Source organism: Mercenaria mercenaria, chromosome 2 (assembly GCF_021730395.1).
Source record: "Mercenaria mercenaria strain notata chromosome 2, MADL_Memer_1, whole genome shotgun sequence".
Lineage (NCBI taxonomy): Eukaryota > Metazoa > Mollusca > Bivalvia > Venerida > Veneridae > Mercenaria > Mercenaria mercenaria.
The window spans coordinates 24,514,134-24,541,022 of record NC_069362.1 but is presented as its reverse complement, the minus strand read 5'-3'; the positions used below and the strand labels follow the sequence as shown (position 1 = coordinate 24,541,022).

Here is a 26,889-nt window from a genome sequence, read left to right as displayed (position 1 = left end):
CTGAATGTTTTAGCTACTTTAGCACTATCAGCGCCTCAAACACTCAACGTCCATTCTACAGATAGAGGAGCAACTCCAGTTTAAACATGTTTTATTAACGAAATAAACATATTGTAGAAAATAAAATAAACAATAAAATAACTGCCACCGTATTTCAAATTTTTCTGAACAGATATGTTGCGATTCGTTTCATTCAGCATACATTTATATTGCATTTATCTTGAAATGTTACTGGCCAGTGTAGTAGAACACGTGTTAAACTTTTTATCTGAGTTAAAGTATTTAACTTTTAGTCCAGCTTTTATATTTTTTTACTTGAGGAAACATATTAAAATAAATACGTTATACATCTGTGCTATAAATGTGTAAAAATGTTTGAATTGTTTGAATAATCATCACATTAACTTAATGTTTTAGAAAAAAGTTGATGACTGTTTTATTATTTATATTTGAAGTTAATAAGTCTTCATAAATATTGAATAAAACAGATACGTTACAAATTCTATTTTTTATGTTAGATGTTCAAATAAAACTTTTCCTATACAAAACATGAACATTTTATGTTATATTTCTTTATTTTCAAATAGAATCATATCAAAATGTATGAAATGAAATATAAAGCAAATGTAACGCCAATTAATCAATTTAAAAATGTGACAGATACGTTTATACGAAATGGGTAGACCATTTTCACCAAAATGACTATTTTTGGATATATCTACAAACCAACAGTTATATTGATCATATAGTATGTTTCCCTCATCAATGTAAGTACATTAATCTACATGATGACAGAGATCTTATTTCATAATTCAATATGAAGTGCGTTTTATGACAACTGATATTTGTGTAAATTATGCTATTTTTCCATACAATTTATTTTATCAAACATAATATATATATAACTTCATTTCTTATTAAACTATAAAGAATATTTAGTCTGAACAGGTAAATTATGGACACAAATATTGTTAGGTGTTATATTAAAATATTTTTTTGAATGAAAATTGGCAGTGTAACGTATCTGTCGCTGATTTACAGCTATCTTTGCAAAATCAATGAAATAACGAAATATCGTCGACAGTTAACTAAAATATTTAATTGATGTACTCCAAAGGCATGAAACAACTAAATAAATACAAATCTGATTATATTTGGGAATACCAGATGTGGGCACATTTTTGCTGTCCAAGTTGCTCCTCTATGAGTAGAATGGACGTCAATAGCTCAATCAAATTCAATCCAGACAAGTGTTACGTCCTCAGAATCAGTCGCAAAAGAAACCCTGTAATCTTCCTTTATAAGCTGCATTACATAGAGTAAAAATTCGGCTGATTTGGCTAAATATCTAGGTGTAACCATCAGCAAAGACCTATCATGGACCAATCATATCAACAACATAACATCCAAAGCAAAAAATTCCCTAAGATTCCTCAAACAAAATGTCAAAACCCCAAATAAAAGAGTCAAAGAGGTTGCATATAAAACTTATGTTAGACCCCAGTTAGAGAACTGTTCCACCATGGCAAAAATACTTAACCCTCAAAATTGAGCAAGTTCAAAGATTTGCAGCAAGATATGTTCATAATGACTACAGTTACAACAGTAGTGTTTCCAAAATGTTAAATGAACTAAACTGGCAAACCCCTGAACAACGCTGTAAGATCAGTGCAGCTACAATGTTGTATAAGATCCAACAACACATAGCTTGTTTTTGTTGACCATAGAACTAGAAACCTGAACTATTTGATACCGAATTCAAAGACACACTATCATGCAAACTCTTTTTTTCCCAGAGGTATACGTCTGTGGAACAATCTCCCTGTGTCTTTGCAAGGTAGTCCCAGCTTAATTTTTTTTTTGAAATATTTGCTGGAAAGCTGCCGCCCTTCTATCAGTTCTAATTCAACTTCCTCCTGTAAAATAGTTCTTTTACTTTTATCTTTGTGATGCACATAATTTCAGTGTTTTTTTAATATTTTTAACAGCTATCCCTGACAATGCGCCTGCTAGTCATAATCGTTAACTATTGCTAAGCAGTAGAACATAGACATGGTTGGGTGTCTGCTTTGACCGAGGGATGACAGGTGTTTGATCCCAGACTGCGTCATACAAAAGACGTGAGAAATGGCATTGCTTGGCTTTCGAAATTCAAAGGGTTGTACCAAGAGGTAAAATATGTTACAGGATACCTTGCTTGTAGCTCATGTTATGCGACGTTAAATAAAGCTTACCTCTACCTGTCTACCTTTAGAGCCAGGACAATGTTTTCAGACATATTTCTTACACAATGACAATCTATGGTTAAATATAACAAGGTACTGACCGCCTCAAAAATTACCTGTTTTGATGTAACTTTGCTTCGAACAATTATATTTAATCATTTGAAACCAACTTAACTCAGCATCATCTCCACTGCTGTCAAACACTAATTGAGCTATGCTTGATTATAAACTTGCGCACCAGGAGTTAAATGACCATGTTCTTGAAGTTAAACCGTAACGGAGAGTGTACTAAAATCCGGGAGAATTAGGTCTAGATGATTTCTTTGTCATTAAATAATGACACAGTTATAAAATTTCATTTTTAAGAGGTAAGAATATGAAAATCATGTATTACAATTTTCACAATAATATTCAGGATTAAAATGAAAGTAAAGTCATCAACTATTAGCTACCATAGGACACCAGTTAATTTGATATGAGACTGGCGGACATACTGTACACAAAGGATAACACATAGAAATTAAAAATGTGTTTCTAGTGGGCTCCTTTGATAGGTGATCATCAACAGAAACATAAGCAACAAGAGAAAAATGATCCCGGACAAATTTGACATTTCAGACTATATAAGTCTTTATCTTTATCGCATATCAAATGTTCTATTTACAATAGAATTTCCCTCCATCACAGATCTGTAATACCACCATGGAAAACTAGTGTGGCATAATTGCTTAGAAAAAATTCTAATCTCCATTTTTTATCTGTTAATTATGACATTCAATGTTCTTTATTTCCATGAGCAGCACATTCCATGCTTTAGTACTATATAGTAGTAGAAAATATTTAGAGAAACTTTATTGACAATTTAATCTTTGAAAATGAATTCTACTTCTGCACTATATGAAATAAAAGACCTAAATAAGTTTCATCTGATTTTATATCCGACATTCATCTTTCACTCTGCCATATACAGTTATCTATAGTTCACTTTTAAGCAGAAGTGCACCAACCTCATCCTTTCAAGATTACATTAATACACTTTAAATAGCCACCCATGTGGTGCAATCGTTAGTGTTATCGTCTGTCAAGGACTAAGAAGTAAGCATACACAAAGTTCCGCTCAACCTTTGCTGATTTGAAACGCGACCAAGTCACATCATGGGCTATCTATAAAACAACCAGATTCTGAGTGACCAACAGCAAACCTGGAAAACGACGTCCTGTGAGACATGACTCATAAATACAGTCAATGATCTTGCGTCAGACTTTAATAACAGACAACAGATTAAAGGCATCTTGCTTGACTTTAGTAAGGCGTTTCATAAAGCTCCACTCCAACGCTTGGTCAGGAAGCTGCACAACTATTGCATCTAAGGAAGCCATATCATAGATACAGAGCTTCCTCGCCGACTGAAGTCAGGAAGTTGTTCTTGACGGGAACATGACATCAGCATTTCCAGTCTTGTCATGAGTCCTCTTCTATTCTTGGTGCACATCAACGACCTGCACCTATGTGTCATCTACGACTCGTATATATACTGACGATTGTCTGCTGTACATAGGGTGATCAACAACGTGCAAGTACCTACAGAAAGATCTAAACAACCTCCAGGAAAAGTAAATGGACTTGGAGCATTTAATCACTGTAATTATGAGTACATCCGAATCATCTACGAAAAGCGCCCAATCACCAGTACCTACTACATTCACAGCAAGGCACCAACAAAAAACCACAGTGTTAGATACTTTCGTCAACTCTGGGTCCTAGCTTGACTATAGTCACATCAAAAGTATGACATGGAAGGGAAACAGCATTGTCTTCATTTCCAAGGGACATCAAGTCAAAGTGCTATAAATCACTAATTCGTTCCCCGTCTATTTGGGATCCAAACACTCAGACCAACATCAACAAGGTAGGTCCATATTTATTACTTTATTTCGCCTATACAAATATTTAAGCTTGGTATCTACATACTTAATAGTATCAGTATGGCAGTCGTTACACCTAACAAGTCTTTTGTCTTTTGACAGTTCCTGTGATATGCAGGCTCTATAACCTCAGATCCCGTTTCTAAATTCCAGTTTGTTTAGTTCTGCCCATTGTTTTCTCGTTTGGGGCAAACCCATTACTTTATCTGGGGACCAAACGCTGCTTTTCATGGAATTACACGCCACAACCCGTGTATCATTGAAGGCTCCATGTTCACTGCCGTTTGAATACATCTGCGGATGTCTCTAAATTGCTTTTTGTACTTTTAGCATGTGTAAATGTTGAGTTCTGCTCAACCCGGGGCTAGAGGGCGTGGATGGTAGCATGCTTTACCACTACCGTCCACGAACAGGCACAATCAAACCGAACCTGCAACATTTTCGTTTTTGTCGTGCTGAGCGACCTTTGAAGTTTCTACTTTTTCTATTTTATTATCACAGCAGCGTTGTTTGTAACCGTGTGGCGGCCGTAAAAGGTCTCCCCGTACATTCAGGCAGGGCTGTTATATTTCGATCTTCTCAGATCGTTTAGCACGACTTTTATGTCGTGTTATTGGTACTGTTTAGTTTTTCAGCATGACCATTTCGGCCTGGGTGGTTCCATTACTCCCGCTTTAATAGTCTTGGGTATTGTATAATCACCCCTTGGATATGGTGCCTGCTTTTTAATTTTGTCTTTTGACAGTTCCTGTGATATGCAGGCTCCATAACCTCAGATCCCGTTTCTAAATTCCAGTTTGTTTAGTTCTGCCCATTGTTTTCTCGTTTAGGGCAAACCCATTACTTTATCTGGGGACCAAACGCTGCTTTTCATGGAATTACACGCCACAACCCGTGTACCATTGAACGTTCCATGTTCACTGCCGTTTGAATACATCTGCGGATGTCTCTAAATTGCTTTTTGTACTTTTAGCATGTGTAAATGTTGAGTTCTGCTCAACCCGGGGCTAGAAGGCGTGGACGGTAGCATGCATTTCCACTACCGTCCATGAACAGGCTCAATCAAACCGAGCCTGGAACATTTTCGTTTTTGTCGCGCTGAGCGACCTTTGAAGATTCTACTTTTTTTATTTTATCTAAAACATGACTAAGATACTTGACAGAAGTTTGTGTTTGAATGATCTTATAGTTACGTACAACTTTACACTCTTTAGTTTGCTTTGACTTTGCTTAAGGTAAGGACAACATTATCTGCTACATAACCGAACTACAATTTATGTCAGAAATTAATTGCTATACCATTTTGATATACATTTGTTATAGTAATAAAATAGCAATTTAGTATATTTTGTTTTTGTTGGGTTAAGAGTCACGCAGAAACAATTAAGGTCAAATGAAACATTTAAATTACTTTTTTTATAAATATTTCACGCCTATTTCAAGCTTAGGCGTTTAGAAATGATGTTATAGAAAAAGGTACCCAGATTTAAACAATAAGATAGATATAACCGTTTCCGTGATTTCCAGGAATTAGCCGTAAAATCTCCGGGTTTTCCGGGTCATACGCCTATCCCACATGGCAATAATAATTGAAACTGATTAAATATCTTAGTTCTTGTTTTATTAAATCTGGCATTGTGGTTTCTGAAGCACGATAACGGGCTTTGCATTCCTATAGCATGCGATCTTTCATCGAGTCGCATCCGAGGCATATTCAGTTTATTTCAGATGTTTTCTGCTTTTTGCTTACACAAAACGCCAGGCTTCTTGAGACACACAACAAAAATTAAATTTAACTGTATTTTAAGATATAACAAATGACAAAATCACGATTTGCACATGCACAACCAAGCACGGGATTTTCGCAAAAGTAAAAATTATTTTGCCGCTATTTGTTTAGGCATTCAGATCAATAAAATGATGTTTAAAATTCATTAGCTTACCTTTTAAAATAAAAAATATATCTACATTCTTCAAGGGTCTAGTTGGAAGTTTTGCTCAGTATATATACTTTTATATTCTTATGTTTAGACAATCTGGTTTTAGGGTAACAATTAAAGTTGACTAAGAATCGGTGGCATGCCGCTTATGTTAAAGAACCTGGGAATAAACAACTGACAATGTTATACCAGTGTTAAACTTCTATTTATCAATACTCGAGTGATTATGTCACAACAGTATCATCGGTAAGAGTCGAACTTGGGACTTAGATTCATTGGGAGGAAGCTGAAAAATATGAATGAGCAAGCAGACGGGACCAACAACAGAGCATTGGGGGATCCTGGAAATGACAGGTACTTCTGTAAAACAATCATCACCTAAGATGACATTCCAGTTTCTGTCAAATAGAAAGGAACATGCTTAGTTTAAATTTGAAGAGAGACGTCATATTCTTGTGTGATGTAGTCTGAGATGATTTACATTGTTGAATGCCTTACTAAAGTCCAGGAGAATGATGTCTGATTGCTAAGATTAATGCTGTTGACAAGGTAGCCTGTTAGTTCAATCAGCTATGTTTCGCTAAAATCATTTTGAAAGTCGTACAGAATACTTCGGATGCTGAAGTTTGAGGATGGATGCGAAGCAACGATTTGTTTTAGAATTTTACAGAGCATACAGTGAAGTAGATAGGCCGACAGTTAGACTGGTCATTGGTGTCACCTTTCTTACATATGGGACATTGTCCTTGGGCCAGTTATACGAGATTGCGCAAGATGATAGGGATTTCTGAAAGAGGAAGCTTATGACATCTGCAATTTCATGCATCAGTTCACTTAGCATGCCAGGTCAGACCTGATCCGGTGCTGCAGCTTTATTGGTTGAAATGTTAGCAAAAAGCTTTACAACACCAGATTTACTGAGAGAGATTCAGGCTTCTGGGAATACTCGCAATATTGCACAGGATTTAGATACCTTAGCTTTTGAATACATGCTTGTTTCACCGACAAATGGAATTTCTGTAGGAAAACGAAACTATTTATTGAGTATATTGACTTTGTCTGTGATGTTTCCTCTTCGAGGGGAGAAATACTTTTTAATAAAATCTATAAGAAGACCATTTGTATTAAAGTATAGAATGTAACCAAGCAAATAATAAAATCTTGGTTTGATTGAGTGAGTATGCGGAAAGCGAAAGACTCCTAGAACGCATCATAGACTGTGTTGGTGCTGTAGCTTGATTCAAAGGAGAGAAGTATGTTCTGATTTCATAAAAGTTATGAAAAATGAAATTCTCCAAGAATGCGTTTCGTGCCGTTAAGGTTACGGAAAAAATCTAGAGACTTTTCAAATTCTGTGAAGCTTCTTTACATTACCTCTCATGAACAGACTCAATCAAAACAAAGAAAAATATCAAACAGGGAGTGCCACGCACCAGAAGCGCAGCCTCCTCAAAACGAACCCCCCAGCACGCAAACGCATGCACCACACACACACACTCAAAGCTTACACTTCAGGACAAAACGAACAACACACACACACACACACACACACACACACACACACACACACACACACACACACACACACACTCAAAGCCAACACATAAGGACAAGACGAACAATAAGCATACACACACGCGCGCACACAAAGTCAACACACAAGGACAAAACGAACAAACAAAGGAACACAGTGGGGCACCGCCTTGGAACGGTCAGTTGCAAAAACACCACTGGGGAGCTTAAACCGGTTTATGGTGCGCACCCAACCTCACTCTTACCTCCACCATGTTCCAAAGACATGGGACAGTGTAAATAAAAGTAATCCCCTCCAGGTGAATCTCTAACACACGTAATGGAAACAAAAAGGCATGGCATGTAAAACACAAAAATGCTCGTGTATAAAAATATAAAAAGCAAACCTTAAGAACCAAAAACGTATGTACTCAATGCCTTTTCAGAAGACAGAGCAACAAGAACAACACCCTTAAGGGCCCGACGAAACAGGCCAGAAGACAAATATCAAAACAGTTCAGTCCTGGTAGGATTTATAAACCGAGTCTACTACTATTTTGCTTGGTTGCATTCTATGCTTCCAAGGGATCTCTTTACAGACTTTACTATTTTCATGTCACATTCATATAATCTGTAGTATGATGCTATATATAGATAGGTTTACTATATTTAACTTTTAGATTCCAGACGATTCATTTAGGTTATTCAGACAAGAATAAATACTCCTCCTCCTTCATCTGTGTGCCTGATTTGTGAGTTTCGTTTTTTTGTTTGTTTTGTGTGTGTGGGGATTGGGGAGGGGGCTGCGTTTTTACGACGTGGCATACCCTGTTTGATATTTGATATTTATACTTGTTTTTTTTTTAAGTAGCAAGGATGAATATCCAAAAGGTAAATAAAATCTGTATGAAGAACCTTTGGAAGCACAAAATTTAACCAAGCAAAATAATAGCAAATACGGTTTGACTGCTGTTTATGAAAGGTGAAAGAAAATGCAACCCGCTCACGCCCCCTAGCACCGGCATAAGTGAAATACTTTTACATAGAGAATGAATAGACTATATGATCCCAAAGGACAAAAAAATATAACAACACAGAATAAAGCCACGTTTCAAGAACGCAGCCTCCCCAAAGCGCAATCCATTGCACATGGACGTGAAAAGACCAGCATATATAAACAAATACACGTACAGACAAAGACTACGGAAACACACGAGGAAAAAATGAACAAAGAAAGGAACACAGTGGGGTACGGTCAGTGGCAAAGCCACCACTGCATTGATAGCTTAGACCGGCTTATGGTAACCTAGCTCAGTCTTACCCCCACGTACATGTTATCCAAATGCTGCTGCAAAAAAAAACCCCACTCGTTGTGTATTCCTTTTTAAACCAAGACCGTGTAGAAGTACGTAATTATGCCGGTGATTCGTATGTGGATAAGTTTTGAAATTTATCTTTTTTTAGACATTTTATACAAAGTATTTCAGCTTTGATATATATCTCTAACATTTAAGTGATTTTGAGTTCCGATAACTTTGGAAGTAGTGATCTAACATTTAAGTGTAGAAAGTGCAGACCCTTCTTAGAGTCATATTCATGACGGAATGAATGATATTTCAGAATCAAAGTGAAAAATAATGCATACAGATGATACTTTTACCAAAATTTACAATGAAGCGACCATAGAGCCTAAATTTAGCCCAGAAAATGGGTAGGGGGTGGCCTCACTTAAATGTCTATATTTTCTAAAATCTCGAATTTTCACAATGAAACTTGTTAACATGTTTGGTATTACATCTTTCTTGAAAATAGAGATGAAAATGTTTTGAAATTTGATTTTAAAAAATATTTCTTGGTCAGAGACCACCAATTCCAAAAAGTACAGGGAACTTACTGGGAATGAGGTAAGTGTATACCTGGGAATAAGGTAACGTCTGTGCGTTCTGATTGGTCAGTCATGTAAACAAACTCAGGAAGTGATTATTTTTTCAAAATTGATATTTTTTCACTGCATTTACAGTATTTTATCATACATTTTGACAAAATTTGCTACATTTTATGTGTATTGAAAAAAAGTTTTATCAAACGAATTTCTCCCGCCATGTCAATGATGTAAACAGGGGGTCATCTCATTCACACGAAAATTACTTAAATAAAGTATCACTATTCATATGTTTTTCGTCCGATATTTTGGTAGAACTAAGATAGTTCTTGAAAAACTTGTAATTAGATATACATGTTTCGATGTATGGAAAGCCGTACACGCCATAATGTTACAATGTAAGTCTATGGGAAAACAATTGGTGGTCTCTAACCTATAACCGGTTATAACGCAGTAATTCGGTCAAAAATGTGCTTCCGTGGTGTAGGTGGAAAGAAATCCCTAAAAAAATAGATCCTTTTTTTTTTCCATTTTTCGCATTTGCGCGTAAATCTGGGACCAAATGGGTATTATTTCACTCGTGGAATGAATTTTACATAAAATAGGACACTTTTCATGCTAATATTCGCATGTTTTCGAGTTGTTTACTTGAAAACGAAAGTAGGGTGTTTATTCTGCGGACCGCTTTCTGAAATGCGGCAATATGCGGGTACCAGACTTCAGTTGACTTGCATTTCACGGCATACTATTCCGGTAGGCCTAAAGTACGAAAATAAGGTTATTTTCGCGAAAATAAGATTTTTTTACGAAAATAAGCCATATATTTTTTATTTCTTTATTTTTTTCAATTCTTTCTTTGGTTTCTTAAAGACTATATTAGTACATGCTTCCATACGAAAAATGAGCTATTTTTGTAATAGTAAAGAAATAATCATCATTTATATGCAAACCGCGCTGATTTTACTTACGAAAATAACCGTACTATTCAACACCCCTTTTTCTTTTCATTTTCTTGAAGCAAATGTATGGATATCTTGTGGAAAATAGGTCTACGACGGAGTGAAAATCTAGAAACTGTAACAAAATTGTTCTGAAGTAGCTGAATTTTATATGAAACAAAGAACAATTTCTTTTATTGGTATACAGGAATGTATGAACCTCGATTAAGATATTGAATTGATAAAGAAATAATAATAAAAAAAACAAGCATATAACTGAATTTCCGGTTCCGGTCTCTTTCTTTTTCCGGAAAAAAATCACGTAAGTAGGATGCACTGTGCAATTGCTCTTAAAAATCGAGGAACTATCAGTTCATCTAAAGACAGATTTCATCCATTATCATGAAAATGAAATTAAAAGTGGACTTCTTTTTTGGAACACAAAGGAAACTACGTTACAGTTTCAATTCCAAAAGAATTTAGGTCGCATGCAAACCTGAGGTAGCAAACAAAATTTATGCAAAGGCCTAGAAAATAAAAAGGTTGATGCATGATGTCCAGTGATGCACAACTTAGGCATTAGCGTCTTATAACTCTTGTCTCCCGTTTGTAAGACAAAATGTCTTTCGGTTGAAAGTGACTTGTGTTTAGCTTCAGTTACTTTTGTTACTTAATCCCCATGTCTCACACTCAGTACTTTTCTAACTCCTACTTCCCAAGGACCATCCGTCTCTGGAACTCCCTACCAACTTATGTTAAATCTAGCCCAAGTCTCGGTATCTTTAGAGAGAGGCTGGCGGTGGTCAGTATGTAATTCTGTTGCCTCTGCCCCATTTTAACTGTAGCATACTGTCTTTTTTAGCTTTTATTATTTAACATTGTAACATATCATTTCTTTAACAACTGTTTCTCTGACAGGGCCGCCCAGTGATAGTCGGAAATCGACGGTTGGGTGAAAGATGTAGATGTAGTGTAGCTTAAGATACTTCAGCTCTCCCGGTTTATACACAGGTGGCAGTAACGTACCTAGGAAACAGTATGGGTCCATGGGCCATATGCACTTACATTTATTACTATTATAATGTTTTCTTAGGAAAAAAATGACAAAAAGCCATTTCGAAAAAAAATTTGCTCCTGTGACAATGAGCCATCTAGTATGATCTACAAGGTAGATATATGAACAGTTTCACACGTGCATTGCTACCAGGTCCGTATTTTTTTTTCAAAACAATATTTCCTTATCAATGATTGGCCGCCTTTTCGGCAAGAGATTAATCTTTCAGAAAAACCTTACTTCAAAACCCAGTTCCCAGTACCCAGTACTTGATGTGTTTTAGGGGGGAGACTTTGGTGCGAAAAATGTGTGGGATTTTTTCGGGTGGAGAAATCACTATCGTTTTGTACGCCGTTGCTCGCTCGTGATGCGTAAACGGTTTGGAACTGGGTTTTGAAGTAAGGTTTTTCTGAAAGATTAATCTCTTGCCGAAAAGGCGGCCAATCATTGATAAGGAAATATTGTTTTGAAAAAAAAATACGGACCTGGTAGCAATGCACGTGTGAAACTGTTCATATCTACCTTGTAGATGGCTCATTGTCACAGGAGCAAAAAATTTTTCGAAATGGCTTTTTGTCATTTTTTTCCTAAGAAAACAGATAAAGCTATTTAAAAATGGTTTTCACCATTTTTAGCTCATCTGATTTTTTGAAAAAAAAAGATGAGTTATTGTCATCACTTGAGCGGTTGTCGGCGTCGGCGTTGCCTGGTTAAGTTTTATGTTTAGGTCAGCTTTTCTCCTAAACTATCAAAGCTATTGCTTTGAAACTTGGAATACTTGTTCACCATCATAAGCTGACCCTGTATAGCAAGAAACATAACTCCATCTTGCTTTTTGCAAGATTTATGGCCCCTTTTGTACTTAGAAAATATCAGATTTCTTGGTTAAGTTTTATGTTTAGGTCAACTTTTCTCCCAAACTATCAAAGCTATTGCTTTGAAACTTGGAATACTTGTTCACCATCATAAGCAAACCCTGTACATCAAGAAACATAACTCCATCTTGCTTTTTGCAAGATTTATTGCCCCTTTTGGACTTAGAAAATCAGTTTTCTTGGTTAAGTTTTATGTTTAGGTCAGCTTTTATCCTAAACTATCAAAGCTATTGCTTTAAAACTTGCAACACTTGTTCACCATCATAAGTTGACCCTGTACAGCAAGAAACATAACTCCATCCTGCTTTTTGCCAGATTTATGGCCCCTTTTGGACTTAGAAAATATCAGATTTCTTGGTTAAGTTTTATGTTTAGGTCAACTTTTTCTCTTAAACTAACAAAGCTATTGCTTTGAAACTTGCAACACTTGTTCACCATCATAAGCTGACCCTGTACAGCAAGCAGCGTAACTCCATCCTGCTTTTTGCAATAATTATTGCCCCTTTTGGACTTAGAAAATCATTTTCTAGGTTGAGTATTATGTTTAAGTCAACTTTTCTCATAAACTATCAAAGCTATTGCTTTAAAACTTGCAACAGTTTTTCGCCATCATAAGTGGACACTGTACATTAAGAAACATAACTCTATCCTGCTTTTTGCAAGAATGATGGCCTTTTTTAGACTTAGAAATTCATGGGTAGGACAATATTTCTATTACACAAAAAAAATCAGATGAGCGTCAGCAGCCGCAAGGCGGTGCTCTTGTTTCTTTTAAAAATAGACCTTTCTAACAGTATATAGTGTGTGCCATTTATTTTAAAGAAAAGAAATCGTCTGTTATTGCTACTGGATTTTGGACGGTAGCGCTGAAGTTACTTCGTAGGAAATCATACCATAATCGTGCCAGAAATCTGACCACACATCGTTTGTACAATTAAAAGCAAATCAGTATCAGCAACTTTCTAATCATTAAATATAGCCAAACGTACATTTGTGCTATATTTTACGCATCAAAACCCATAGAAATACCTGACAATTTCGAACTTAGATATTTGACATGTAGCATTGCCTAGTGGACCTCTACAAAATTTGTTCAAATCATGACCCCCGGGGTTAAAATTGACCATCGCTCGAGTCACTTGGTTTTACATAGGAAAATCTTCAAAAAATTTCTTAAAATTAACAGAAGGCTAGAGCTTTAAGATATTCGAATGTAGCATTGCCTAGTGGTCCTCTACAAAAAATTTGTTCAATATGACCCCCAGTTTTAAAATTGACCCGCCCCAGGTTTCACTAGATTTACATAGAAAATCTTAAAAATCTTCTCAAAAACCAGAAGACCTAGGCTTAGATATTTGACATGTAGCAATGCCTAGTGGACCATCTACAACATTTAATTCAATCATGAACCCCGGTCAAATGGACCTGCCCTAGGGATCACTTGATTTTACATAGGAAAATTTTAAATTTCTAAAATAAACCAGAAGGCCTGAGCTTAGATATTTCACTTGTAACATTGCTTAGTGGAACCTATACAAAATTGTTCAAATCATGTCCCCCAAGGGTTTCAAAATAGCCTCCGGTTCCCTAGGTGGCTCTACTTGATTAACATAGGAAAATTCTTATACAAAAATTTCTAAAAAAAAACCCAAAATAGATTTAAGAAAATTTGACATGTGCATGCCTAGTAGACTTCTACAAAATTTGTTTCAAATCATGCTCCAGGGTAAATTGTTCACACCCTATGAGGTTATTTGATGCATAGAGATTCAAATTTTCAAAAATAACCAAAGTCCTAGTAAGCTTATGATATTTGACATTTGTGCATTGTAGTGGACTTTTCTACAAAATCAAATCTTTTGACCCCCCCCCCCGGGTAACTTTGATTGGTACATTTTCGAGAAATCTTCCAAAAAATTTCTAAAAATCATCAGTTTGACATTAAAAACAAAATAGCCTCATATACGGGTGAAGATCAGGTCATCATGACCATCTTGTGACATATCTGTACCTGTAAGAAAATTTCAATGCTATATTTTCTCATGTTTTTTGATTGATCTTGATGGGTTTTTAGCTCATTGATTTTTTTGAAAAAAAAAGATGAGTTATTGTCATCACTTGAGCGGTTGTCGGCGTCGGCGTCGGCGTTGCCTGGTTAAGTTTTATGTTTAGGTCAGCTTTTCTCCTAAACTATCAAAGCTATTGCTTTGAAACTTGGAATACTTGTTCACCATCATAAGCTGACCCTGTATAGCAAGAAACATAACTCCATCTTGCTTTTTGCAAGATTTATGGCCCCTTTTGTACTTAGAAAATATCAGATTTCTTGGTTAAGTTTTATGTTTAGGTCAACTTTTCTCCCAAACTGTCAAAGCTATTGCTTTGAAACTTGGAATACTTGTTCACCATCATAAGCTGACCCTGTACAGCAAGAAACATAACTCCATCTTGCTTTTTGCAAGATTTATTGCCCCTTTTGGACTTAGAAAATCAGTTTTCTTGGTTAAGTTTTATGTTTAGGTCAGCTTTTATCCTAAACTATCAAAGCTATTGCTTTAAAACTTGCAACACTTGTTCACCATCATAAGTTGACCCTGTATAGCAAGAAACATAACTCGTCCTGCTTTTTGCAGATTTATGGCCCCTTTTGGACTTAGAAAATATCAGATTTCTTGGTTAAGTTTTATGTTTAGGTCAACTTTTCTCTTAAACAAATCAAAGCTATTGCTTTGAAACTTGCAACACTTGTTCACCATCATAAGCTGACCCTGTACAGCAAGCAACATAACTCCATCCTGCTTTTTGCATAATTATTGCCCCTTTTGGCTTAGAAAATCATTTTCTTGGTTGAGTATTATGTTTAAGTCAACTTTTCTCATAAACTATCAAAGCTATTGCTTTAAAACTTGCAACAGTTTTTCACCATCATAAGTGGACACTGTACATCAAGAAACATAACTCTATCCTGCTTTTTGCAAGAATGATGGCCTTTTTAGACTTAGAAATTCATGGGTAGGACAATATTTCTATTACACAAAAAAAATCAGATGACGTCAGCCCCGCAAGGCGGTGCTCTTGTTTAAAACTTCGTCCTTATGTGCAGTTAACAGGTGAGCGATATAAGGGCAATATGCGCCTTTTGTTAAAACATAGCACAATGCTTACTGTGTGTATTACTTGAGGATATGTTGCATGCAAAAATCACAGCCTTTCCTAATAATCAGAGAAACATGCAGCAAGAACAACATGACATCAGGATACTTAATTCATTTTTTTTGAGGTCAAACCCAAGCAAGGCACAGAAACCTGACAGTTAAATGTTTTCGGATAACTTTGGAACGCCTTGGGCCTAGTACACGAAATTAAAAGGGAGTTTATCACCAACGGGCAATGAACCGTATGATTTTGAGGTTTGACATTTGCTTACTTGACATAGGAATTGAGGATAATTCATTCACGTAAGGCTCTAGTTGTTTTGATTGGTATAGCCATGGTAAAGTTTTACTTGTCAAATTCAATCACCGCCCCGGCAAGACCCAGCCGGTGGACGGGAGGCTTTGTGGAGGATTGATTCAGAAGGACTAAATGGTCCAGAGTAGGGGTCGGCTTGATGTTGTAGGGAAGGAGGGGGCACTAAAGATTGATGAAAAGAATTGCCAGTCACTAACTTGAAAGACTTTGAAGTGAAAATCAAGTCGTGGAGGAAATCTAATTTCTACTGCCAAAGGCCGTATTAAATGGACTTGAGAATAAAAATCTTAGCTCAGCAGGTCAAAAAATTACTAGGCTGCCCACATGCTTGATTGTCCTTAAGCCTATACTGTTTTATGCCCTAATTTAAAATTTATAATACATAAATTGTTGTACAGAATGCTGAAAGGAGAATACCGATTTGAAAAAAACTTTATCAAATCAAGCTGACGTTCATGCAATGGCCACTGAAGCAACAGATGTGGTGAATGAATTTGGATTTTGAGCAGTTTTAGAATACACACGAGCCAGGTTTTTTTAGCTAACATTAGGAGACATACCTCTACAAAATTCTCAAATTGGAACTTTTGACGCCCAGGCTATTATAATGGTAAATCTTCAAATATTTTAATCCCATATTGAAATAGTAATATTGTTAAGGTAGTTCTCATGTTTAGATCAAATTTTTTCTAAATGTATAATTTGATTAACTCTGATTTTTTCAAAACTTATTACCTAGAACTCAGCAATAAAAAGGAGTGTACGGTGTGCTGATTTTTTGCTAATGTTTGCAAAATTTTGACCACACGCAATTTCATAATGGTATCTATGGAAAATCATAACTTTCATAACATTTACCGATAGAATTTTTCATACAATGTAGATTTTGTAAACTCTCACAGTTGTAAATAAACACATTGAATAATTTTGTGATTAAAATTATAGCACGGCCTGTATTGAGATATTTGAGCAAGATTATATGAACTTGGAACATTTCGGCTAATTTTCAAATGGAATGGGAATTATTCACTCATTGGAAAAACATATTATTTGGCATTGGGAATAAAGCTAATAACACTAGAAAAACGGCAAAAATAAACCCTCCTGAGCACTTTGTTTTGATTTCACCATTTTTGTCGTTAACTTACAAGAAACCATTTGTGGAAGTTGATGAACTGCCAGATTTCCTGGAATTATGGTCTTCTTCCGAAAAAGTTCCAACGTTGCAGCTTGGTTGCACATAGCTAAAGATAGAAGAATCTTAAAACAACGTCGTCTAAATCGCGGTCTGAGTTTTGAAAAGGAATATGAAATTGCCATTTCACCTCAATCGGGTTATCTCTATATCATCAGTCGTTGAATTTTGATTTGTCAAAGCTGGCCACCAAGGGGATGATAACTTTTCCCGATAATAATAATTGGAACTTCAAATCTGTCAGAAACAGCTGGCCCTCAATTTTAAAAAGTTTTACGAAAATTTTCCTTCTGGTGACTTTGAAATTTTCAAATTATAATTTGTCAAAAAATTGCGCCAGTGCGAATCAGTTAACCTATAGCATATTTGGAAAACCTTGAAAAAATCTGTCAGCAACTGCTGAACCTTTACGAAGATTGTGCAAATATACTATTTCAAAATAATTTCATAGAAACTTTCCTTTTATAATTTTCTTTCAAAGCTGTTCAAACAAGCAGTGTAATTTAGGGAGCGATCCTTCTCAAATAGTCCTTTTGTTAAACTAAAGTCCAAATTGGGAAAATCATCTCATAGGTTATAGACTTTCTCACTAGTATTCCATGGTTTAAAGTCATAAATCATTTTGAAAGCTGAGGCAAATTGTTTAGTCCACATTTTTAAGTTGAGACTATATGATCAAGTTTGTCCATGTAGTATGTAATGTTTGTCACCAACTCTTCAGTCCACGGACAGATTTAAAAATTACACAAGTGCAATATTCAAATGGGAGCCTAATTGTACATAATGTCCTCATCTCCCCCACAATTGCCATATTTATGTAGAAGAAACTTTTAAGAATACTCGAGTCAGAAAACACCGGCATTATTTGAAAATAATTTCACATGTATTTTCATTTTATAACATGTTACCAAAACTGTTGAAGCAATCTGTGATAACTTGCTAGAGAATCAGGCCACCATAGCCTCTTTGTTAGAATATGTTTCTATAGATTTTTTTAAAATAGAGTAACATTAAAACTAGATTAGTTCACCTAGTGCACACCTTTAAAAATGCAAAAATGATGATAGTCCAGAGTAAATACTTTTTAATTGTTGCAGGATTTCATTCTAATGAAAGTACCAGTAATATTCCTTTTAACAAAAATGTCGAACATTCACAGATTGTACTTTTTATAAAACAATTGTTTACAGGAGTTTGAAATCATCGACTACTTTTTGGGACCATCCCTGAAGGATGAGGTGTTAAAGATCATGCCTGTACAAAAACAGACTCGTGCTGGGCAGAGAACCAGTTTCAAGGTATGGTTTAATTGTCTTTTCACTTTTCTCGATTATGAATGCGGTGGATAAATTTTTTAAACGTTAAAAATGGCGAAGTTTAAAAAAAATTCTTGATTGAATTCAGTTAGAACATTTGCAAAGTGTTGCTAATGCCCAGTTTTAATAAGTTTTACAGGCTGAATTTAGGGGAATTTTACTTTAGCTACTGTTTAGAGAAAATAACCACTTCCTGTGTGGGGTTTGTGCCTTGCAAAAAGAGTTGGCAAAAATTCTAATAGTCCTACTATGAGTGCGACTGGCTATAGAATGCTTTCGTAAATCTGGATCTTTGGGATAATTGGAAATATTCAAGCTTCATAAAATTTTTGTTATGTGTATTAAGGGCAATATAATCATGAAATGATTGTCTTGTGTTCAAAGGTCAAGTCACTATTGAAGGTCAATTGAAATGATTTCTGACTCCAAGATTTCATCATGGATAATCTATAATGTGCTAAACAATGTTACCCATTGAAGCAGATGTTCAACACATTACTATATTGAGTTAAAGGTCACTGTTCAAGGTCAAGTAAAAATTTGTTACTTTTAATTGCATTGAAGGATTTTTTTAGTACTACACAGAAATGTTCCCCATGGTTGTCAGCCAACAGTCAATGTCACTTTTTTCACCGATAGGGGACTTCTGTATTGCCACTGCAATACTCGATCACTTGTTATATATGTTCTTTTTCATTCTGCAGTGTAGTGGTATGATTTGAGTCCTTTGCCCTAACATAAATGGATGTTATGGCATCAAAGGGATCCTGCTGTAAATGATATTTTCATGAATAGTGGAACATAGACATTGAAGTATTACAGAGAATGTGCCTTTTTTATGCCCCCGAAGGGAGGCATAATAGTTCGCAATTGTCCATCCGTCCGTTAGTTCGTTAGTCACAACATTAACTTTTTGCATGAAGGCACTTTACTCGCGAACCACTGCACCCAGGACCTTCAAACTTCACATGCTGATAGTACTTATTGAGTATACCACCCCTACTGACTTTGGGGTCATCAGGTCAAAGGTCAAGGTCACAGGGGCCAACGTTATATTTTTGCATGAAGGCACTTTACTCACGAAACATTGCACCCAGGACCTTCAAACTTCATTTGCTGATAGTACTTAGTTAGAACACCACCCCGAATGACTTTGGGGTCACCAGGTCAAAGGTCAAGGTCACAGGGGCCAACGTTAACTTTTTGCATGAAGGCACTTTACTCGTGAACCACTGCAGCCATGACCTTCAAACTTCGCATGCTGATAGTACTTATTGAGTACACCACCCCTACTGACTTTGGGCTCACCAGGTCAAAGGTCAAGGCCACAGGGGCCAAAGTTAACTTTTTGCATGAAGGCACTTTACTCGCGAACCACTGCACCCAGGACCTTCAAACTTCACGTGGTGATGGTGATAGTACTTGTTAAGAAACCACCCCTACTGACTGGGGCCACCAGGTCAAAGGTCAAGGTCACGGGCCAACGTCCACTTTTTGCATGAAGGCACTTAACTCGCGAACCACTGCACCCAGGACCTTCAAACTTCACGAGCTGATAGTACCTTTTGAGTATACCACTCCTACTGACTTTGGGGTCACCAGGTCAAAGGTCAAGGTCACAGGGGCCAACATTAACTTTTTGCATGAAGGCAATTTACTCGCGAACCATTGCACCCAGGACCTTCAAACTTCACATGCTGATAGTACTTATTGAGTACACCACCCCTAATGACTTTGGGGTCACCAGGTCAAAGGTCAAGGTCACAGGGGCCAACGTTAACTTTTTGCATGAAGGCACTTTACTCGCGAAGCACTTCACCCAGGACCTTCAAACTTCACCTGCTGATAGTACTTATTGAGTACACCACCCCTACTGACTTTGGGGTCACCAGGTCAATGGTCAAGGTCACAGGGGCCAACGTTAACTTTTTGCATGAAGGCACTTTACTCGCGAACCATTGCACCCAGGACCTTCAAACTTCACGTGGTGATAGTACTTATTAAGAAACCTTCCCTACTGACTTTGGGGTCACCAGGTCAAAGGTCAAGGTCACAGGGGCCAACGTTAACTTTTTGCTTGAAGGCACTTTACATGCGAACCACTTCACCCAGGACCTTCAAACTTCACGTGCTGATAGTACTTATTGATTACAACACCCCTACTGACTTTGGGGTCACCAGGTCAAAGGTCAAGGTGCTGCGGGGGCATTTGTCACCATTAGTGACAGCTCTTGTTTCTGGCTGCTTTCAGTGACAAAAGTTGTATTTTCATTTTACAGGCCTTTGTTGCTATTGGAGATCACAAGGGACATGTTGGGCTAGGAGTAAAATGTTCTAAGGAAGTAGCAACTGCTATCCGAGGGGCCATCATTTTGGCCAAGCTGTCTGTTATCCCTGTCAGGCGTGGATATTGGGGTAACAAGATTGGCCAGCCCCACACAGTGCCATGTAAGGTAAGAAATGCGGATACAAAGCTGGGGGAAGAAAACAAATTTAGGGTATTTTTACAGATGAAAATTGTGTCAAATATTTAAATTACACCAGTTATATACATGATGAGCTCAGTTGTAAGGAAATTTTAATGAAATGTATGAGAAGTGTGAAATCTGTAAGATCCTTTGGAAGTATAAAAAGATACCAGGCAAAATAATAGCAGCTTGGTCATGAGAGCTAATGAAATGTGCAATATCCTTCACAACCTGTAGCAGGGAGTAGTAGCATCAGCGTGAATGGAACTGTATTATACATAATATACATTGAATGAACTCCCAAGATCTCGAAGGACTGGATAATAAGCGACACTTGAAGTTCAATACATTACATTATTACTGACAGTAAAAAGTTGCACCAGAAGAGGGACAGAGAAGGGCAGAAATGGGAATCTAAATAATTTTCTGTTGTCTACAGCAGAAATTATTACTGTACTTAAAAAAAAAATTGAATCTTTAATTTGGACTTTATATAAAGCATCCCATATTGCCTGCTGCACAGTAAATGGGCCAAATGTGTTAGCATCAAAGTCAAAAATTAAAGTTAAAGATTTCTTACCTGTTAAGCCTTTTTCATGAAGTTGTATGTTTTAACTTCATGAAAAAGTAAAATAATAGATAACTTTTTGCTGATTTTTGTTTTTATACATCATTTTCTATCAGTGGTTGGGCAAGGGGACGGACGTTACATGGCAATGTAAAAAGCTTGTTTCTGAAGCTGTTTACCGTCATTTAGATGAGAAAATTCACCAAATCAATAAACCAGTATATCTCTACAAGAAACTTACAAAAAATTTGCCAAAAATTGAAAAAAAAAATTTTTTTGTTATTTTACCTGTGGAAGCAGAGAAGGGAAAAACAGCCATACTCATATTTTTCCTGTTACTATTTATAATATTACACTTAATTGGATAACAACCTTTTAAATAAAGACACAAGAACATAAGTTATTAAACAATTCAGTTTTTTGTATATTTCTTTTTTATTTAGGCTTCAAAACTAGTAAAGAGAAACTGATGGTAAAGGGGGACGGACGTTACATTATGAGGGGACGGACGTTACACTAATTATATACATTTGTTTTTCAAGCTTTAATGTTGCTTTACTGAATAAATACAGATTCTGTTAATGTTAAATCTATCTAGATGAATGAAAAATGATACAAAGTAATAAAATAAAAAGAAATTATTATGCTGAATTAGAGCTTTAAAATATGGAGAGAAAAAGAAAACAGTATTTTTAATCAGGAAATTGATAGAGTTCATCCTATGTATTCACTGACTTAATGAAAGGTGTTTCTAAGTTTTCATTATTATGCTAAAGTCATTCAATAAAAGATATGTGTGTGGTAATGGTACATCTTACTGCTAGAGTTAAGTAAATTAGGATGGACGTTACAAATTCACCATAATTTCTAACAATTTTTTTTTGCAAAAACTATGTTGAAGCATAAAACAAAACGAAACAGAACAAAATGAGAAAACGTATTAAGTTATTTCTTTTCATGAACATGTAAATGATATGTATCATATAATATCATACACTTTTAAGAAAGTGACAGTAATCATCATCTCAGCACAAGAAGGTGATAAGAGCCCTGACATCAAACACTTTTTTAACTGAGGTGAGGAGGATCATTTTGTTTCATTTTGAATTTCACAGATACCGCTATAAATCATATATACATAGATTAAGAAAAATCCCTGAAGTATGTAATCTGAAAGTAATGCTGAAAATACATTTATATAGACAGTGTTTTCTATTCCCCAGTTTTGGGGATTGAAGGAAGGATCCATTAGGAGGGGAAAAATATGTAATGACTAAAATACTTTTTTAATATGAGTTTGAAAAAAAAAATACCCTGGACCCTGTACAACAGTTGGTACATTTACTTAAAATATCTGTGATTCATTGCCATTACACATCAGATTTTGTTTATGAAATGATCATAATTTAGAATTTTTTGTATTCAATTTAAGGGTCTACACAACCGTATGGCCATCATCACTGGCATGAGCCTGGATCATAAAATAAGTTCAACTTAAAAGAATTTCACACATTTAGTCCCACTCCTAATCTGCATATGACAGCAAGCTCCTCCCATTTCTCAGTTTTTCAAAAGAAATCACTTTGTATATACAAGGTTCATTAAGAGAGTCAGTGTTTTTACAAGACTAGGTATGGATCCAGAAATGTATATACAGGGTCCAGTTTTATGGCACCTTGTATAAGGCTTAAGTTTTCCCAAAGTATGTGTTTATACAAGACTCGCTAAGAGGGTACGTGTTGTTTTTAGAATCTTACAAGGATCCAGAGATATATACATGTATAAACTGGGCACAGTTAAGTGGATCCATTTTATCAGTTTAGTCTATTTTTCTCATGTTGTTTTTATAGCCAACTGTTGTTCCAGCAGGGGTCTCGTTACATGTGACATATTATTCTTTTGAATAATGTCCTCATATTTGTAAATAAATGTTTTATTGGGAATGATTTAACACACAGCATCTTTATTTATCAATATATAAACTACAAAAAGTTACTGATGGATAAAAAAATCAGAATATAAGAAATATTCAGTTATCACAATTTTTGTAACATCCGTCCCTTTTCTGTAACGTCCGTCCCCCTGTTTTTCAGATGAAGATGATACAACATCATATAAATCTAAATGAATGTTTTTTATATATTTATTACTTATTGATGCATGTCCTATCAGACAGGAGTTAATTTCATTTACATTTCCTCACATAGCATAAAAAACAAAGATTTTTGCTCCAATTTTCAGGTCTTTTTTCTAGTTTTCAATTTAAAATACTCAGAAGTATGGGAAAAAAAAATTTTTCAACATTGTTTTTGATAATTTCATACTTTTTACATACTCTTGTGAAATAATAGTATCAGATATTACCATCAAAACATTAAAACACTGCATTTTGTACAAAATTAAGAAAAGCATATATAGGGGGACGGACGTTACAGGGACGGACGTTACACATAACTTTTGATATTTCATCATTTTTTTGCCAGCAAGGCTGCAGATCTATTTATTTTTCATTTTTTCATGATAGGTATGTCATTAAGCATATATGAAAGTAATTAATATCAATATATTCATATTCAATTGCAAAATAATAGTGGGGGACGGACGTTACACTTTTTTTCACGCAAATGGTTCTTTGGATGGTAAAATGGACTTATTAACTAAAATGTCTATTGATACGCGCTGCAGGCATTTTTTTCATATTCTACAAATACATAGTAAGACAGTGAGCAAGAAAATTATTTTGAATATGTAAAATTAAGACATTTTGTGTTCAATTCAAAATTTAGCATTTTTGTTAAAAACAGTGGTGTTACACGAGTCACTTTTTATTATCATATTCATAAAAATGTAACGACTTCAGTGATCATCAATGTTATACATCATTTTAAAGGTAATAAAATTATCTGTTTAAAGGTATTCAAATCAAACTTATATTTTGTTATTTGAAAATACTGTGGCATTTTTTGAAAAGAGTAAAAATCCAATGCTAACGCATTACATGAAAAAACAGCCTATTTTCAGCCATAAAATGGCTTTCAATTTTTTTTTGGGTTGATTATGTAATTTTTTTTTTACTGCAGCATTTGAATACTAATATAACACATTAAAAACAGTTTTAACAAAACTTTAAACAGATGTTCCTTTATAAATAAAATGCAGTTACATGTTTTTTTGAAAAAATTGGCCCATTTACTGTGCAGCAGGCAATATAGCCTACAGCCTACTAGTCTAGTCAGGTTGCAGGCTTTAATCACTTTCCCTGCTGTGACTTGAAATCCCACTTCTTACGTAGAATTCTTGATGTGATGATGTTAACTGGAGGGTTAAATAGAATAGTTTGATAAAACTCTTTCATTGCAGGTGACTGGGAAATGTGGCAGTGTGACAGTACGTCTGATCCCTGCACCACGTGGTACAGGCATTGTTAGTGCTCCAGTACCCAAAAAGTTGCTACATATGGCGGGTATTGAAGATTGTTACACGTCTGCCAGAGGATGTACCGGAACCCTTGGAAACTTCGGTAATATTATGCATATGTTTTCCTATATTAGCAGAGTTTTTTTTACCGTCGGTTCAAAATCTTAAATGGTGGGAAAATATTTGGTTTTGGTGATAGTGGACTATCAGATGATTTATTTGATAGGGCGATAGTTGAGTAACAGAAGCCTAGATCTACAGTTTCCTGTTACAGTTGTTGCTAAGTTTCTTTACAGAAAGCTTGTGACATACTTTGTTGAGACTTTTTAGCTCGACTATTCAAAGAATAGTAGAGCTATTGGACTCACTCATGCGTCGGCGTCCCGATTTGGTTAAGGTTTTGTATGTAAGCTGGTATCTCAGTAACCACTTGTAGGAATGGATTGAAACTTCATAGACTTATTCACAGTGATAAACTGACCTACATTGCACAGGTTCCATAACTCTATTTTGCTTTTTTACAAAATTATGCCCCTTTTTCTACTTAGAAATTCTTGGTTAAGGTTTTGTATGTAAGCTGGTATCTCAGTAACCACTTGTGGGAATGGATTGAAACTTCATAGACTTATTCACAGTGATAAACTGACCTACATTGCACAGGTTCCATAACTCTATTTTGCTTTTTTACAAAATTATGCCCCCTTTTTGACTTAGAAATTCTTGGTTGAGATTTTGTATGTAAGCTGGTATCTCAGTACCCACTAATGGGAATGGATTGAAACTTTACACACTTGTTCACTGTCATGATCTTGACCTGCACTGTGTAGTCCCATAACTCTACTTTGCTTTTTTTTTAAGATTATGCCCCTTTTTCGACTTAGCAGTTTTTGGTTAAGTTTTTATATTTAAGCTTGTATTTCAGTATCCATTATGGGAAAGTATTTTGTATTCATTCAATTGACAAGGCTGTTGAATAGTCCAGCGTTGCTGTCCTCCGACAGCTCTTGTTTTACATATTCTATATCATTCTGCAAAGCTCTTGGTCTTGACAAACCTTTCGTTCTTTTTACAGCCAAGGCCACATATGCAGCAATCGCACAGACTTATGCATACTTGACCCCAGATCTATGGAAAGAGACAGTGTTCACAAAATCTCCATACCAGGAGTTCACAGACTATCTCGCCAAGAACCACAAGAGGGCCGAGTTCCAGAGACAGGAACAGAAGGTCTACTAAACTTCATGAATTCAAGAATTCTCCTGCTGAATTCTGTATAATTGAAAACAAATAAAACAAAAAAGAAGGACTAGGTTATGTTTGTTTTTACATAGTTATAAGGTGAGCTTTTGTGATCACCTTTCATCCGTCCACAATTTCTTGTGAACACGAAAGAGACCACAGTTTGCAATCGATTTGAATCAAACTTGCATAACTTGTATTGAAAACTGGCCACATCCCATCATCTTATTTGCTATTTTGGCTTCTGCAGCTGTATAGAGACTTCATTATGTCTTCCCCCTGCCCGTCCGTACATACGTCACTATTTCGGATCAATAACTGGAGAACCATTTGACCTCAAATCGTCAAACTTCATAGGGTGGTAGGGCTGCTGGAGTAGACGACCCCTATTGTTTTTGGGGCCACTCTGTCAAAGGTCACAGGAGCCTGAACATTGAAAACCATTTACGATCAATAACGAGACCCACTCAGTGATTCATTTTGCCGTGCGTCCTGCATCAAAGACGCGTATTTTTCATGGGAGACGCGTTAATTCAAAATGTGTGCAGCCACGGGACGCAAACAAAATTTACCTTATCACCGTTCGATTTGTAAAGAATAGGGCTTGAGCTAGGGAGAGACTTGAGTGAAATAGTCGCTTTTTAGCTCCCCACTTCGCTCTAACCTAACATCAAAGCAAAATTCAAGTCGCCTGATTTTTTTTATCCACACACCACCAGTTATCTGCTATCAGCCTGTTGACATTTGACTGGAATATAAGATGGCATAATTTAATCTCCGCCTACTTCAGATTACCGAGAAGTGCAAAGGTGACACTTGTTTTGTAAACTGACTGTTGATAAACAAAGCAGTAGAGATTTATA

At 35.8% G+C, this 26,889-nt stretch overlaps 2 protein-coding genes across 3 annotated transcripts in view; one reads left to right on the top strand and one right to left on the bottom strand.

The window, feature by feature from the left end:
• The window catches only part of LOC123563530 (uncharacterized), a 234,387-nt gene extending 231,941 nt beyond the window's left edge, over window positions 1-2,446 (bottom strand). For both annotated transcript variants that reach the window (XR_008368906.1, XM_045356374.2), the window contains exon 1: window positions 2,342-2,446. The gene's annotated coding sequence lies outside the window, so the exon portion shown is untranslated. The remainder of the gene's footprint in view (window positions 1-2,341) is intronic.
• A 15,708-nt stretch (window positions 2,447-18,154) lies between these two features.
• On the top strand, window positions 18,155-26,091 carry LOC123563529 (40S ribosomal protein S2). Its single transcript, XM_053532756.1, has 4 exons — window positions 18,155-18,316; window positions 20,614-20,787; window positions 24,731-24,890; window positions 25,860-26,091. The coding sequence occupies exons 1-4, from the start codon at window positions 18,269-18,271 to the stop codon at window positions 26,021-26,023; spliced, it is 546 nt and encodes a 181-aa protein (XP_053388731.1). The 5' UTR covers window positions 18,155-18,268; the 3' UTR covers window positions 26,024-26,091.
• The last annotated feature ends 798 nt before the right edge of the window (window positions 26,092-26,889 follow it).

Bases quoted from the DNA above. Each gene is read 5' to 3' on its own strand.
- LOC123563529 (XM_053532756.1), top strand. From the start codon at position 18,269: ATGCCTGTACAAAAACAGACTCGTGCTGGGCAGAGAACCAGTTTCAAG. The intron at 20,788-24,730 runs GTAAGAAATGCG...CTTTCATTGCAG, and splicing joins CCCACACAGTGCCATGTAAG to GTGACTGGGAAATGTGGCAG. The intron at 24,891-25,859 runs GTAATATTATGC...TTCTTTTTACAG, and splicing joins CGGAACCCTTGGAAACTTCG to CCAAGGCCACATATGCAGCA.